General features: G+C 37.2%; 1 protein-coding gene across 3 annotated transcripts in view; it reads left to right on the forward strand.

Moving 5' to 3' along the window:
* Nucleotides 1–16,314, forward strand: part of LOC122560154 (protein LKAAEAR1-like) — a 49,352-nt gene extending 33,038 nt beyond the window's left edge. For 2 of the 3 annotated variants that reach the window (XM_043710478.1, XM_043710480.1), the window contains exons 2-4: nucleotides 6,317–6,640; nucleotides 12,370–12,492; nucleotides 15,982–16,314. In XM_043710478.1, the coding sequence (XP_043566413.1) occupies nucleotides 6,341–6,640; nucleotides 12,370–12,492; nucleotides 15,982–16,044 (486 nt within the window). In that variant the 5' untranslated portion in view covers nucleotides 6,317–6,340 and the 3' untranslated portion in view covers nucleotides 16,045–16,314. Of the gene's footprint in view, nucleotides 1–3,474; nucleotides 3,605–6,316; nucleotides 6,641–12,369; nucleotides 12,493–15,981 lie in introns of those variants that run through there. The other variant, XM_043710479.1, reaches the window with a different exon arrangement.
* The last annotated feature ends 1,905 nt before the right edge of the window (nucleotides 16,315–18,219 follow it).

An 18,219-nucleotide genomic window follows, 5' to 3' on the forward strand; every position in this document is an offset into this window, starting at 1 on the left:
AACCTGCACTCCAAGGTCTCTTTGTTCAGCAACACTCCCTAGGACCTTACCATTAAGTATATAAGTCCTGCTAAGATTTGCTTTCCCAAAATGCAGCACCTTGCATTTATCTGAATTAAACTCCATCTGCCACTTCTCAGCCCATTGGCCCATCTAGTCCAGATCCTGTTGTAATCTGAGGCAACCCTGTTCGCTGTCCACTATACCTCCAATTTTGGTGTCATCTGCAAACTTATTAACTGTACCTCTTATGCTCGCATCCAACCTTGCTGATGAAGTTGGTGGTGTTTGGTGTATGTGTCTTTGTTTCTTCTAATAATGTAGTCAGTTTTTCCTTGGCCAGGTTGGTGTTGATGGATGTGAACAGGGCTGTTATGTCAAAGGAGACCATTATTTCATCCCCTTCTGTCTTGGTGCCTTTGATAGTCTTCAGGAATTCTTGGGTGGAGTGGATGGAGTAGCGTGAGTCTCCTACTCAGTGTTTTAGTCTTTGGTGTAGCTCCTTGGCCAATCTATAAGTTGGTGTTCCAGGTAGTGAGACTATGGGTCTGGGGGGTGGGGCTTCTTGTTTGTGAATTTTGGGTAATCGTAGAAGCATGGTGTGTTGGATCTGTGTAGTTTCATTTTTTGAAAATCAGTCTTATTTATTTCTCCAGATTTCTGAAGTTTTTTGAGTAGGACTGTGATTCAGGTCTCTAGTTGTGGGGTTGGATCTATCGCCATATGTTAGTAAGTGTTGGTATCTGCAGGTAGTACATTTGCTTTCTCAATGTAGTCTCTTTGATTTAAAATGACTGTCAAGCGTCTTTTGTCTGCAGGTAGGATCACAATTTTAAATTTTTTTTTAGTCTTTTTAGTGCTTTCCTTTCTTGTGTATGGAGTGTGTTTCCTTCCTTTTTCCTGCTTAAAGTTGGTGCAACTGCCTGTCTGATGGTTTGGTGGGATTCTTCTGTGAGTTGGTTGTCTTTCAGTGTTGTTTCTCCCCTCCATCAAAGACATCTCGGAAATGACTACCAGACTACTCAGACCACTTGGCATCATGGTAGCTCACAAACCCACTAACACACTAAAACATTAGCTAATGAACTCTTAAGATCCTATACAGACAACAAGTAAAACTAATGTCATTTACAAAATACCTTGCAAGAACTGTAACAAACACTACATTGGACAAACAGGCAGAAAACTAGCCACCAGTATACATGAACATCAACTAGCCACAAAGCAACATGACCCACTCTCACTAGTATCCTTACGTATGGATGAGGAAGGACACCACTTTGACTGGGACAACACATCCATCCTAGAACAAACCAAACAGAGACACATGCAAGAATTCTTGGAAGCATGGCATTCTAACCAGAACTCTACCAACAAACACATTGACTTGGATCCCATTTACCACTCCCTGAGAAAAAGAAAGAACAGGAAATGACATCACTAGTGGAAATGACATCACTAGTGGAAATGATGTCACCACAGGAAATGACGTTGCCAACCCTAGGAGACTCAAACATATAAATAGAAAGCAGGCTACACCACCAGTGCTTCATTCAGAGGCTCACTGAAGATGTTACCTAGTATGGTGACGAAATGTCTGAAAACAAACATTCCAGCTCAGCGAGCAAACCTACATCCAGAACCTCAACCTGAGCTACAAATCTTCTTAAAATCTGCTAGTGTCATAACTTATTCAGTGGGTTCTGGAAGTTCAATATTGAATACAGTATCACACTGAAGAAGGATACTAAGTCATAATGTTTATACACACAGAGTAAAATCCCGCATCCTTTAATGAAATGTGTTGAGAAGCAATTTGGAATGATGACCAGAATGTGTGTCACTTTCCCAGGTATGCAACCAATTTGAGTAGTGTTTGAGCTTGATTACTGTACCCAAGCCAATACAAATTGGTTCAACATCTCAACAAGGCAATTGCAAGAGAGATTCACTCTCTGTCTCCAGTTGATGAGAGTTTAGCTAAGTTATCTAAAAGTAGAGTTTTCACAAAACTTTAAGCTTTTTTTAACCAAATGTTTTGTGTAATTTCCTGGTCTCTAATGGGGACTTTGTAGGTTGAAGGAGAAAAATAACCGGGAACCACATTTCAATAGAGTAAGTCCACTGAATTTTCCGAGATAATCTTTTATTTGCTAGGACTTTGGTTTTTCAATCTACATTCTCCATATTCTTTTCATTTACTTGCAGAGGGCATGTGGCAATTGATACACTATGAAGCCTTTTAGTTACTAATTAAGTGCAGCAGCTTACAACAACTGGTCAGAGAAAAGAACTGGCCTTTTTCAGGTATTTTTACTGCAAAGGAAGAGAGAAATACACCTTGTGCCCTTCCAGCTGTCCAAAAGCCTCTCCCGGTATCATTCATATCCAAGTTGTTCAGGTGCCCAGGAACTAATGAGAGAGTTGTCATCAGGCTGATGACCTTTAGTATCCATGATTAACCACAATTGCTCAAACCAATGAGCTACCTGCTGCTGGCTAAATTCCATCTCTTTGTCTCTCTGTCTCTTTCTCTCAACCTCCACCTCCCCCTCCATGAACCTCATTCTGTGCTGTTTACAAACTGCTTCCCCAACTTTTGGAACAATGTAGCAATATATACCCTACATACCATGAGTTTCAGAAACTTGTTTTTAGAAGTTTAGAACTCCTTTTCACAGTCCTTATATTTTAAAGCAGTTATTTTTCTCTTTGTCATTTTTGTTCAAACCAAAAACAAAATAAGATGTTTCAGCCTTTACAGTATTCCAGTCGCCACAGATTCATTCAGCTGAACTGTTGAAAAGTGATGCACATCCAAAGTAAGTTGAGTGGTTTGGTTAAACATTACATAGATTCTTTAAATAACAAGCACTAACGTAAGATTAAGAAATTTGAGCACTTCTTTAAGGTTGAGGGACAACAACATATTAAAGTCATGGAACGAATGGTGATTCCATCTAACATAAATGAGATAAATATCTTCTCAAATATGGTATCAAGTGAAGTGCCCTCACCCTTGAGCCAGATTTAATCAGTGGAGAATAATGTAAAGGGAAAAAAAGTGATTGTGGATAGGGGTAACAAAGGAATACATATGAATTAGACTAGAGATACATATTAAGTTCCCAATTGATAACTGGGCAAGTTTGTCAATGATGAATTTAAAGATGTTTGAAAATATGAACATAGTTGCAATAAACACAGGAGTATTTATTTACTGATAGAGTTTGTGAAAGAAATCATGCAGTAATGGATAAGACATTTCTTTTCAAACAGACTAACCAAGTTGTAAACTAACAATCCATATAAAGAATTTGCTGCAAATCGTTGACGTCTATCATTTCTCTCAATTTGTATTTGAGAGAAATTTTAAAACAATATCTTTAGTCATATGTATTTGTTGATGACTTGAGAATTATCTCCATTTTTACTGAGCATTTGAATGCCCTATATGCAGGATGATGGCATTTATTAAAGGTGAAGTTTCAAAAGAAAATTCAGCACACCCTACACCATCATATAAGGCCAACAGAATTGAATTTAAATCCAAGATACATGGTACTTTAGAAAAGAGAAGATCAGCAGGAATCAAAAGGTCTGGGTAAGATTAAAAGTAGTGATGGAAAAACCATGCTTTCATAACACTGCACTCAACTGTAAGTGTGTATTCCTCCTGCTTAATTGGCGGATAGAATTGGCAGATAGAATTTGAACAAATAGTAGGAGGTGATGAGTCATCATGTACTTTGTATACACATACGTTAGACAATGTAGAAGAAAGAAATTATGGCAGAAATAGGGTTGACTGAATATAGACTCAGATACTAAAGAATACGATAAGGCTATTTATCCTAGATGACAACTACTGAAAGTTAGCACTTAAGTAACACATATGCCAGAAAGAGCCAGTGAAAGTAGGGGTGCCACCATTACTGGGAGAACAGAGAAAGCCATTGACAAATGCAACAATTGGTTAAATTTGGAAGATGAGAGACAGAAGGAAATACTTTTGGATTGGTAAAATGAAGTAAAGATCTTACCAGAAAATGCAATACAGCTCCCAGGAGAAAATAATGGATTGGTAAGAGGAAGTTGGATCACAGGGAAAGCCTTGTGGTAGGCAGAGGTCATAGTAGAGATAGGAGATGAGCAGTTTAACAAGAAACAGGACCATAGAACAGTCTGGGAATCCTACGAGAAATAGAATCCCTTATGGTATAGATGTTTTAGTGGCCAACAACAAATTTAGCCGATAATATGACAAAAATACCAAACAAAAAGAATTAGAAAGCAGGAAGGAATTTGATGCGTACAGAAGCCCCGATGGGCCGAATGGTCTAATTCTCCTAAATCTAAGATGCTAGAAATGGACAGGCAATCTTATCACACAGATAGATATGTATAAAAAATAAAGTGCTAAAGCCATACTGGTGGTGAATGGTTTCAAAGGGAGACTTGGTAATCTAAACACTAATGTTAATTTTCCCTACAACAGGAAAAGTCAGCCTGAAGATTTTCATAACTCTTTTAGCGACATATTCATAGGAATGTAAATTGATTAATAGAAATGTTCTTTTTTTCCCAAGGATAAATCTTTTTGAAGTCATCCAGAAGAGCTGGAAATATAAAAAAGAAATTGTGGAAATTAAATAAGTGTTTTAAGTGTGTTCTATTTCTCAGGTCCATTCCATTAAAATTAAACTATATTTAGTTAAAAGTAGACCTTGCAATGTTTTATCAATATCACAAGGAGAGACCAGCAGGCATCCTCTTGTTGCATATTGATACATTTCTGTGGGGAGGTTCTGCAGAATTCGATATATGACAAGTATAAGAAAAGAAATATAAGATTTGTAATTGGACATTGCGGTCCTCATTTATAAGATTAGTTGTCAAATAAAATGAATTGGGAGTAATCTTGGATCAACAATCTTACTTAGAACATTTAAATCATATATCAATACAATAGAAACAGATTAGATTAGAAATTTAATTGTTCAGTAGACAGATCTTTTCACTCCGACTAGACCTATTATGAGTTATGAATTACTGGAACTGAAGACCATGTTATAACATGCTTTGAGGAGGTTCTGAGAGCAAATAAAACATTTGTGAAATTAAGTTTAAGCGATGTGCACCCAAGTTTCCAGCCTTGGGTGATCTGGAATGTTTAAAATTTTTGTTTAGGGTGCTTCAGGTGCCAGTGTGGCAAGGTTTAGCATATTTTTATTGGGAGACGCACAAAAATGTTTTGTGCGTTGGCTAAAAACACATCAGCTGCTGAAACACTAACACTAGTGTAAGAAATGTAATATATATATGAGTATGCTAATCTAATATTCTGAAGAAATAACCGGAAGGGGTAATCTAGTATATATTTGCTCACTGAATGGAATGTGGCTATGGGACAGTTCATTTGGTAGTATGTGTTTCAGAGAAGGTTGGCTAATTGATCTTACTATTGTGAAGGAACAATTGGAAAGAAGAGAGATTTATAAAATAATATTACCAGTTGTCACTGTTTTATAAAGAAAAATACCTACACTAAGAAATTATTAGAGGGTCTCAAAGAGGGTCTTATGTTATGACAAGGACATGGAATATTGCATTTTAAGTTTATGGTAACAATTTTTTGTTTAATTGCTTTGTAAGCATTGAAACATGTAGAACTTTTAAGAAAGAACAATGTGGTATTTTGGTGGATGGCTGTATTATACTATTAAGCATAAATTTTAAACATTTATTTTGATTTATTTTGGAAAGATTGTTTTTACAAGTTTGATTTTAAGGGAATTTGCAATTGACTTGACAATCAGACGTGATAATAGATATTTTGATAATCAGCCTATTTTTATAAATAACAGCCTTCTAGACTTAATTATGCTGTTAAATCTTCCCCTGAGACCATAACTGGGGCAAGCTCTGTGACATACTATAGGAAAACCCCAGAAAATTTCGGTTGAATGCAAATAGGATAGACATGTTTTGTAACATGTAATTTTTATTCACTTCACTGAACCATGGTAATGCCAATTTCCTAAGAGCTGAAATGAGGAACATCAATCCTAGGGTTTATAATTGCAGGGAAGCAAAAGAATGAATTAAGATCACTGATTTGATACATAACACTACACAATAAATTAGTTCATAAAATTTAAAGCTATATCCTCCAGGGTTCATTGCTTACAAAGAATCCACCAAATTATAAGTTTTATGGGAAAACTGAATTGTCAAGATTTTCCTCAGGTTATTTTAGGGTTGTTTTTGCATATAAACTCTAATAGTTAATATTTTTGTTTCCATTTTGTTACAGAATCTCTGAAAAAACATTCGAAGTATGCAGTCTGAAGAGGAAAACAAAATGAATAACATGGTTTCAGAAATTGTGGTTGAGACCATTGCAAATGAAGGGGATCCAGCTCCTCAACAACTCACCTCTAAGACACCCCAGATAGATGCACCAAATTTACAGAATAACCCAAAGATTGGAGCTTTTGTTTTACCTACACCAAATGTAACTCTCGATTGCAAACAAGAATTAGAAATGAAAAGGCAGAAAAATCTTATTGGACAACTAAAGGCTGCTGAATCACACAATAAGATACACAGTATGCGTTTACGCTATCGAAAAATGAGAGCAAGTTAAATTTTCAATATTTCTTGTAATCATGAAATTGAGTAATTTTTAATATTATGTTCATAATATGAAGGTTAAAATTGCTGAAGAACAGCATTATTTTCAATTCATTGATGGAATTTTACAGCTAATTTCAGCAGAATGAAAACTGACAACTTTTAATTAATGAGAAATTTTCCCAGCAATACAAAACCACTGTCTGTTTTTGTATGTCTAGCCAGCTGTCTTTCATAGTGTAATTTCTCACTCCATTTCTTTTCATTATTCCTTATCGTTTCTAAAGTGGTCCAAGCTTCTCACCTACCATTATTTTTCTTTATATTTCATACTATCCTTCCTTACTTAGCCAAGGATGGTGCATTCTGACTTAAAGCTTTTCTTATATAATGGAATATATTTTTGTTAAAAGTTATGAAATATCTCCTTCACCACTGCTTCTCTACTATTTTAACCTATTTTCACAGTTCATTTTAGCCAATTTTGTCTTCAGAGTCTTGTAATTGCTTCAACTCCACACCTCTTGCCCTCAAACTCACAATGAATGACAAATTTCTATTAGCTTTTTGAAATACTCGCTATATCTGCATACTAGCTTTTTATAATTCATGCGCAGGTCTGGTTTTAAGAGTGAGGACCAGTTCAGTCAGTCGAAGGAGGGTGTCATGGAAGGTTACTGGTTAGGCCGGCGGGAGAGGAAGAAGCGGAGGGCTTGGAGGCCTTTGTGATGGGGGATGGAAGTGTCTAGGGACTGGATGTCCATTGTGAGGATAAGGCGTTGGGGGCCGGGGAAGCGAAAATCATGGAGGAGGTGGAGGGCATGGGTGGTGTCCTGAACGTAGGTAGGGAGTTCTTGGACTAAGGGGGACAGGACAGTGTTGAGGTATGCAGAGATGAGTTCGGTAGGGCAGGAGCAGGCTGAGACAATGGGTCAGCCAGACCACACGATGCCTGGAGGAAGAGTGCCTCATCTTCCGCCCAGGAACCCTCCAACCACACGGAATGAATGTAGATTTCTCTAGCTTCCTCATTTCCCCTCCCCCCACCTTATCTCAGTCCCAACCCTCAGATTCAACACCGCCCTCTTGACCTGCAATCTTCTTCCCGACCTCTCCGCCACCACCCCCTCTCCGGCCTCTCACCCTCACCTCCTTTCACCTATCATATTCCCAGCGCCCCTCCCCCAAAATCCCTCTCCCCTACCTTTTTTCTCAGCCCACTTGGCACACCAGCCTCATTCGTGAAGAAGGGTTTATGCCCGAAACATCCATTCTCCTGCTCCTCGCATGCTGCCTGGCCTGCTGTGTTTTTCCAGCACCACATTTTTCAACTTTTATAATTCATGCACGAGAATACCCAGATCCCTCTACATCCTAAAACTCTGCAATCTCTCACCATGTAGATAATATGCCTTTTTATTAATTCTTCTTGCTAAAATAGAAAATTTATACATTTCTACATTATACTCCATTGCCTACATATTTGCCCACTCACTTAACTTCTCTATATCTTTTTGTTGTCTCCTGGTGTTCTCTTTGCAACTGACTTTCCTACCTTTGTGCCATCAACAAATTTGGCAGTCAAACCTTTTGTCCTTTCATCCAAGTCATTTATATGAATTGTAAACAGTTGAGGTCTCAAAATAATCACTGAAGCATGCCCCTCGATACAAGTTGCCAACCTGAAAAGACCCATTTGTGCTGAATGCCTGTTTCCTGTTAGCCAGCCAATCTATCCCCTATAGCAGGAGTTTTGTTTTGCAATAATGTTTTATGTGGCATTTTATCAAATGCCTTCTGGAAGCCGAATATGGTAAACCATTAATTCCCTTTTATCTACAATACTTATTACAAGTTCAAAGAACTCCATAGATTAGTTATACATGATTTATCTCGACTCTTGAACATATTAAAGAAGTCACAGCAAGGTACTTAAATAATAGCTTGTGACATTTTACATACGATGATTATTATGCCTGCTGGCCTATAATTTCTAGCATGCTGCCACCCCTTTTTCTTAGCAAAGGCATTATATTTACTAAGACCTTCCCAAATCTAGGGCAGTTTGGAAAATTAACTAATGCATCAACTGTCTCACTAGCCATTTCTTTTAGGATCCTTGGATGAAGTCCATCAGGTACCTTATACATTATCAGCCCACAGCTCCAACAATTTACTAAATACAGATTTTCTGTTGATTGTAATTTACCTGAGATCCCCTTGTCTTCCATTTTATGATTTATAATTTTCTGGGATGTTACTTGTATCCTTTATAGTGAAGATTGTTGCAAAATATCTGTTCAATTCATATTACATCTCAATACTTTCCATTTTAAATTTGCAGACACACTTTCTGTATAACTTTTGCTCAACTTGCAAATTGTATTTTTTAAAATATTTATGGAAACAGTTCCTATTAGTTTTTATATTTTAGTTAGCTGTCTCTCATATTCTAACTTTCTTAGTGATTTATTTATTTTGTCCAAATTTCTGACCAGCTATCTGTCTGCAGAAATTTTTTTTCTTTCTTTAAGTTGATGTTGTCTTTAACCTTTCTGAATCTTTCTTATTTATTGAAATAGATCTGTTCTGTGTATTAAGAAAATCCCCTTTAATGTCTAACACTATCCATTAACCTAGTTTGCCAATTCACTTTAGCCATCTCTGCTTTCATGCCCTCATATATTGCCCATAATTTTTTTTTAAAAGTCTTGGACCAAATACTCTCTGCATCAATCTGTGTATAGAATTCAGTCATATGGTCACTCCTACCCAGGGCATCTTCTGTGTGAGAGCATTAATTGTATCTCTTTGCACAGTATAAGGTCTTATATAGACAATGTTTACTGGTAACCTCTAGACTATGCTGTTCTAAGAAACTGGCTAGCAAACATTTCATGAACTTTTAATCTAGGTTACAGTGGCCCACCTGGATTTTCCACTGTATATGTAGACTAAATTCCCAAGGTTATCAGCATACCTTTCTGACAAGCTCCCATTATAGCTTCCATGCTCCACTTTACGATTTTGTTTTCTGTTAGGAGGCTTTGTACACAACTCCCACAAGTGATTCTTTACTTTCATTATTCTTTGTCTCTACCCAAACCGTTTACACATCCTGGTTTTCCAAAATCTGGGTCATCCCTCTGCTAATGCTATCATTAATTAACTGAGCCATCTCTCCATCCTTTCCTATTTTTCTTGCCTTCCTGAATGTCCTCTAACCTTCGTTATTCAGGTATCAATTACATTATCCTGTAGCCGTTTCTCTATAATAACTAAGATTGCACTTCTTTGTTTCTATTTGTGTTCTCAATGCATTTGTTTTGTTTTGAATACTGTACATTCAGAGTCTTTAGTGGTTATCCTTTTATTCATTGTCTGTACTCCTTTTATATTCATTCATTTCTTTATTATCCATTTATAGGATGTAGGCTTTGCTGGCTAGGCCAGTATTTATTGCCCAATTGGCAATGACCATTTTCACCAATATTCTTAAGATAAGTTTAACATAAGATATAGTTTAACAAAAGTGAATTGCAAATGCCTACGCAGAGGTAAATTCATGTCAGAGCACTGAGATGGTAAGGGTTCAGAACAAATGCATTCCCACAAATCTGAAAGGTGTGATCCCGATTCTTTACGTGTTTGGATCTTCAGAATAAGGAATACAAGGAGAGTCATCCAAGTCAATGAGTCCTCGTTATTGCAGAAGCCTGGAAAAATAAAATATATGTCAGGGTGGAATTGGAAAAGAAATTAGGAAAGCAAAGGAGAAGGTATGACAAAATATTCTCTTGGAGGAATGAGGAAAACCAAAAAGGTGTTTTCTAAATAGCTAAAGAACAAAATATAACTAAGGAAAAAGATGTGTTATTGGATACCCAAAGGATCTTAATGAAAATTTCACATCTGTCCTCACAATTGAATGGGACACTGTAGGTATTGGAGAAGGACTATAAGGATAAATATTGTCAGAGAGTAAATACTTGGGGGGATTAATACCTTAGAAAACAGAGCAATTGCCAGGTTGTTAAGAGACACAAGTTGGGTAAAAGTAGAAAGCTGATCATCATTTTCTGAAACTCATTGGCTCCAGACATATAGTGCTGGAGGATTGCTGATGTTGTAATTTTGTTTAAGAACCAAAAAAAGGAGGTTGCGAGTAATTAGAAGCATGTCGGCTGAACTCTAGTAGTGGGTGAATTATTGCAAAAATGCTGAAAGACAGTATTAATTGTCATTTAGAAAGGCCAGTCACCATTGATTTGATATGGAAAAGTCATATCTGTCCAACCTGATTTGTGCTTCTTCAAACATTTTAACATGGTTGATACAGATAGCAGATTTGATGTACTCTACATGAATTTTAGCAAGACTTTTAACAAGGATCTGCATGGTAAACAAGTCAGAGCCTTTGGAATTCAAGAGTAAGTAGCAAGTTGGATCCAAAGCTGTCTCAGTGGGAGGAAGTACAGGGCAATGATCAAGAGTACTTTTGTAACAGGAAAGTTGTATGTAATGGGATTCTGCAGAACTCAGCACTGTGTCCATTGTTTCTCATGGTATGTATCAATAATTTAGACGGCATGATTAAAAATATTGTGGAATTTACAATGATTGGCTATGTGATTATTAGTGAGGACAGCTGTAAACTGCAGAAAGAAACTAGCTATATGGTCAGGTAGGAATGGAATTCAATCTATAGAAGTCTGAGATAACCTGTTTAGAGAAAGCAAACAGGGAAAGGAAATCTGCAATAGATGTTTGGAATTTTGGTGGTGTAAACGTAGAAGCATACTCTGGAGTGTATTCCCTTGTATCCCTGAAGGTAGCAGGATAGGTAAAAAAGATGGCTCAGAAGGTGTATAGTATGCTTTCTTGTACTTGCCAAGGCATAGAATACAAGAATGAGGAGGTTATGGTCGAACTGTATTAAATAGTTGTTAGGCCACAGTTAGAATACTGCTCGCAACATTGCAGGAAGATTGTGATCGCACTATAACAGGTACCATGGAGATATATAAGACTGTCACCAGAAATTAAGAACTTTAGGTAAGAAGAAAGATTGGATAGGCTGGGATTGTATCGTTAAAACAGAGGAAGTTGAAGGGAAAAAAAATTATTAAATCACGAGAGATGGAGTTGATAAGAAGATCAATAATCAGGAGGTATCGATTTGAAGTAATCAGTAGACAAATCAGAGAGGAGTTGAGAGTTCTGACCTCATTGCTTGAGCAGGAGGTAGAGGCAAACATTGTTGTCTCATTTTTTAAAAAAAGTACTCATACATTCAAAGTGCTCTAATCTACAAAGTCAGAAAGTGAGATTAGGCTGCTAATTATTTTTCTTTACAAGCACTGTGGCTCTATGACTATCTCTGCTGTAAATTTCTATCATCTGATATTCCTAATGATACACATCTCTCATAATTTTTATATCGAGATCTTCAGTTGTTAATAAGTTGTATGTCACTGTTTCATTAAATTACTTTTTATATTACAAAAATATCCAGTATCATGTAGTAATCATCAGAATACACGGAAATCTTTGTAGTACCTTGCAACAACTTGCATTTTATCTTTCAGTACTAAACTTACCAAATTAAGTTCCATTATGTTTGATATATCACATATATGAAATTAACATTTGCCATTTATTTTGCATAACGGCTTATAGAATAAGATAGATGTACCTTGATAAGATAATAACACTTGTGTTTTGTCTTGTTAGGCTGCAGAAATAAATCATTTGATAATATCTCAACCAACAGCCAGACAGGCTATCCGACTAGAGGCACTTCTTCCACCATGGCAAGAAAAAATTCACTTCAAAGATACCTTGGATAAATTGGAGGTATGTTGTGCACATGTCTTTGCAGCATGGAAAGTGATAATGCCTCAGGGTAAGGGAGACCGAGGGCATTTCCATTTTGAGGTGCACTGTTGCCAATATTTTAAACCTTTAAATTAAAAAAATGTCTTCACTAGCAGAGCACTATCATATACCAGGCCTCCTGCATCTCCGTACCCTCTAGTCTGCCACCAGGAGTGCACTCCAGGAGCTAACCAAGACTCCAGTACCTCCAGTTACCATCTGACTTTAGACCTTAAGTGGTATTGGGTAACTAACTCATTCTGGTTAGTGGCATAGATTTTCACATCTACCCACCTCTCTGTTCACCTTATTGGAGGTGCCAAAACCTAGTCATGATGTCATTCTTTATTATTTATAATCAAATGCCGCTGGAAATTCCAAAGTCTTTCATAAGAGACTGTTAGCTAATCTTGAAGACAGTGGAATTAAAGAGAGATGATTGACGTGGTTAGGAAATTAGTTGTGCAACAGGAGACAGAGGATAGGGCCTGTGAATGGGTATTCTAATTGACAGGATCTGACTCATGATATCGTGCAAGGATCTGTGATAAGTCCTCAATTGTCACTATATTTATTGATAACCTAGATAATGTCACAGAACACTACATATCCAAATTTGTTAATGTCATGACAGTATAAAATTAGAAAATATTTTGGTAGATTTAGTGAATGGGCAAGACAGGCAAAAAAAAAAAAATCAGTGTAGGCAAACGTGATGTTATTCACTTTGAACCTAAGGCAGATAGAAAAAAATATTTTCTAAATGGTGAAAGGCTAGAATAAACCCTAAAGAGACTGGGCTGGGGGAAGAGTTAAGGATACATTAGATCACTAAAACATCATAAACAGATCCAGAAAATAATTTAAAACCTTAATAGAATACTCTCCATCATTTTAGTTCTTGTGTCGAGAGTGCGGTGCTGGAAAAGCACAGCCGGTCAGGCTGCATTCGAGGAGCAGGAGAATTGACATTTCGGACATTAGCCCTTCATTTTGGTTCTGCTTGTATATAAGGGAATACGAGTTGTCCTTCAGTTATACAAAGCCCTAGATAGACCATCCTAATGTGCAATAAGCAGTTCTGAATACCTTAAGAGGGATATGTTGGCGTAGAGGGTCTACCATATAGATTAGATTACTTACAGTGTGGAAACAGGTCCTTCGGCCCAATAAGTCCACACCGACCCTCCGAAGAGCAACCCATCCAGACCCATTCCCCGACATTTACCCCTTCACCTAGAACGGGAAATTCACCTAACCTGCACATTTTTGGACTGTGGGTGGAAACCGGAGCAGCTGGAGGAAACCCACGCAGACAAGGGGAGAATGTGCAAACCCCACACAGACAGTTGCCTGAGGGGGGAATTGAACCCGGATCTCTGGCGCTGTGAGGCAGCAGTGCTGACCACTGTGCCAACATGCCGCTCCTTAGAATTACCATCTGGACTTCAAGGGTTAAACTATGAATAAAAATTACACAAGTTAGGATTGAATTCCCTGGAATTTGGAAATTGAAGGAATAAGTTGATCAAAGCTTTCAAGATACTAAGGGGAAAAGAAGTCATAGGTAGAAGGAAGCTATTTCTGTGATTGAAGATTCTAGTCAGAACTTATAGGTATAAAGTTAAGACTTCTCCACATCAGAGTGGTAAAAGTTCAGGTTTATCTACTAGAAAAAGCAATTGATGCTAGCACAATTGCAAGTTTTGAATCTGGAATGGATAGATTTTTGTTAACCAAGATATTGAGGAATAGGGATAGGTTAAAAAAAGTCTTAATAAATGGCAGGCTAATAGGACGGAATAGCTACTCCTGTTCCTGTGTCCCTAATATGGAACTAGGAGAGAGACTAGAGACATTTTGAGGAATTTCAGAGCCATTGTTTGAGCTCAGCAGTAATTCATTTCTATTGGACATAAGGAGAGCAATTACAATCTCTCTCTCTCTCCCCTGAGATTATTAAGCTTTGTCCAGATGTGGACTACCTTCTTGTAATCTATACAGTTTCTCAGAAAATGAGGTACATGGTAGTGCAGTGCTGTGAAGCCATTCACAGGGCAATCAAATCTTTCAATTTTCAAGATGTCTTTGCATTGTTCAGAAATGAGCTTTCCTTATTATTCCCCAGAACCTGTCATCTTGTGGCCTGATAATTATATATATTGCAGTTAAATAAGCCAGTTCTTTTTTTTTTGTGCTGTAAACAGCTAATCAATATAATAAATAAGTATTTGCTGATTTTCTAAACTGAACAAGCAGGTATACCTCAGCAACATATTAACCATATAACACTGAAAGGCATAAGTGACCTCTGCATTGCACCAATTCATTCATCTTTGGTTTCACCACATATGAGAGGATTTCATGTTGGTGAATGAAGATGGGTGCGAGAGCTATACAGAATCTTGCAAAGGATCCAGCAATAATATTGGTAGGTAGGGTATAAACAAACAAATCTCTCATCAGCCAATGTTTTGTGTACTTTTTGGCACTTGTCCCAAATAATGTTTTTTTTAAGTCTCAGGGAGTAGAACATGTTTGCATTTTTTAAATTATCAGCACTAAAATATTTGCAGACTAATAAATATATGTACTGGGTTTGCAGGCCTATTACATATATGAGAATTGCATAAAATGTGATTTTAATTTCATTATAAGAAATGTCCTCCTTATTGTCTTTTACCCTCGTTTGTACAGTAGATCACGTGTCACTCTAAAGCATTTTTTGTTGCCCAAAGCCTTAAGAACAGTTGTGTATTTTTACTAATTCAGAATTGTAGCAAACCTTGTGGCATGTCCCATGCCAATATGTCACCTCTAATATGTCTGTTGCTTGTACATATTTGGGCCTTTAAACTTTCAATGTTAGATGCCTCAGTTGGCCATGTGGACTTATTTCCATTGAAGTTAATCAAAAAGAACAATTATTAAAATTTCAACCACTGAAAATTGTAACAGTTCAACTGCTCTGAATATTGTTCTGTACATGTATCTCATTGCCACACATTAACCTATGGCTTTGTCTCACTTAGACATTCAAGTTAATCATTTGCATCAATGGTCATAAATTATGAACATGCACCACTTAATACAGTGAAACCATGCATCAGTTCCAACCACAACAACTGTTTTCCAATTACATGTATGAAAAAACACTGCCTTATGCTATACAATTTATCCCCACTGCACATGAAACTTCTAATTTATTACTATATTCTGAGCATTATGAGTGTCTAAATATGAGGAATAGATTAAGATTATCTCTTCCCATTTAAACTGAGATAAGTCCTTTATTTTATCTGGAAAGATCTCATTGACAAAAAGAGAGTGCATCCTTATCCTTAATTTTCCTATGTAATCTTTGTAGTTATTGCTTATCTATGAGTATACCCATGGCCAGCACAAGTATGTAATCCCTCCTCACAATGTTTTTGACTACTTTTTTCCATGCATGTTTTTGTTTTACAGCGAAAAAGAGTTGAAGAGATCATTAACGATGAAGCAGGACTGACAATAAATCGAACTGTGTGATCGGCATTTATAACCATTGATGGAGCATCAATTTTCCCTTTGTTACTCTTTATAAAACTCAGAACAACTTGATGCCACCTTAAGGACACATATATAAACAAGAACCAGTACAGTGCACAAATCTATTCATAAAATATAATTAAGTATCAAAGTTCAAAATCGATAGGAACTCTGAAACTTTAATTGGATATAGTTCATCTTTTAAATATGTACCATTTGTTTGTTACCATTTGTCTGAAGCTACTAAAAATGAAAAGCCAGTGGAATCAACTTTGAGATGGTTGTTTTCATTCTACTTTGTTTCTTTTTGTTCACAATTTTCACTAACAATTGGATATACTCATCTTCGACTTGAAGAATACAGGAAGTTATGGAATGTTGCTGGGAAAAACATGTTGCTGCACTTTTATTTTATGATCATCAGGACAAGAGCAAGAATGTCAAATTTCAAATTATCACAACACTTTATACCACAGGAGTAAGGACTGCTGATTGGTTAGCAAGCTGACTCTGATTCGACAGGATATTGTCAAAGAGAACTGTTGGCTCCCCAATCTTCCGAGTATTTCAAAATGATTTGAGATGTGAACATATTCCTTTTGTTAGCCAAGAATGGATCCTTGCATAAAAATGTATTTTGTATTTAGTTTGCACACCAATCAGCCCCACTCCAACCAAACTCAAACATTTTGTTTCCTCAGTCCATACATTTATCGATAATGGATATATTTATTACCCACGTAGTAATAACTCATTGTAAGTTTACTGCTTTATTCAATTCAAAGATTTGGTCAGAGATTTAAAGTGAAAGATTGAATGAAAGAGTGAATGGTTTGTTGTCTGCCATTGTTCCTATCCTGATGTCACCTAAGTTTCTGCATTATGTAGCAAGGCCAGATTTGCAAAGACCTTTTAAGTGATATTTTTCTTTCACAGAACACTACATTGCACTTCTTTAAATTACCCCAAGTAGAGTTAATTCATTACTTAAATTACGTTACCATAATTCCATTATCTACCACCACTGACCCTAAATATTTGAAAATACTCACTTTCTGAAAGTCTTAGTGCATAATCTTTGTCTTTGCGCTGATCCCACTTCCTGGGCTGAAAAAAACAGTCCATAAATTGGATCTTTCATCTATGAATCGTCATACCTACATCTTTGAGTACTTTTTCCTGATACTCAGTCATGTTCTTATCGTTCTTCATAGCTCAATATCATCTGCAAACTTCATTTACCATGTCATTTACTTCCTATCTCATTTGCTCAGTTAGAATGTCCATGATGATCAGGAGAAGAAAGGGGCTCAGTGCTGATCCTTGGTGCAATTTGAATTAGCACTGAATTCTCGCCCTACCTCACTCTGTTTCTTACTCTTGTCTGGCAATTCCTTGCACTACCCTGTAAAATTAGCATGGTGGCACAGTGGTTAGCACTGCTGCCTCAGCGCCAGAGACCCGGGTTCATTTCCCACCTCAGGTGACTCTGTGTGGAATTTGCACATTCTCCCCGTGTCTGCGTGGGTTTCCTCCGGGTGCTCAGGTTTCCTCCCACAATCCAAAAATGTGCAGGTTATGTGGATTGGCCACGCTAAATTGCCCATAGTGGTAGGTGAAGGGGTAAATGTAGGGGAATGGGTCTGGGTGGGTTGAGCTTTGGCGGGTCGGTGTGGACTTGTTGGGCCGAAGGGGCTGTTTCCACACTGCAAGTAATCTAATCTAATCCCACAATCTTTGTACTTCAAGCATTCTAACAGATGTCTACACGAGTTCCCCTCCACCCAAAAAGCACAACAACTACTTGCAGATACCAACACCTACCAAAAGAGGGAGTTTGACCCCACCCCACAGCTCACCAATAGGATAAATAACACACTGAGGAATCTACAAAAAAACGGACAGATAACCAGGTCGGACCTACAAAGAATGAAACCTGAAAGCAACAACAGCCCCAGATTCTATGGACTACCTAAAGTGCACATACCAGACATCCCACTCAGACCCATAGTATCACTACCAGGGACACCATCACACAAACTGGCGAAAGAACTACAGCAGAAACTGAAACACCTGATCAGCGGATCCAGACAATCTATACAATCAACACAGGAATTCCTGGACATCATCAGAAATATACACATAGACAAGGAAGAAACCATGGTCTCATTCGAC

Source organism: Chiloscyllium plagiosum, chromosome 20, assembly GCF_004010195.1.
Source record: "Chiloscyllium plagiosum isolate BGI_BamShark_2017 chromosome 20, ASM401019v2, whole genome shotgun sequence".
Taxonomy (NCBI): Eukaryota; Metazoa; Chordata; class Chondrichthyes; order Orectolobiformes; family Hemiscylliidae; genus Chiloscyllium; species Chiloscyllium plagiosum.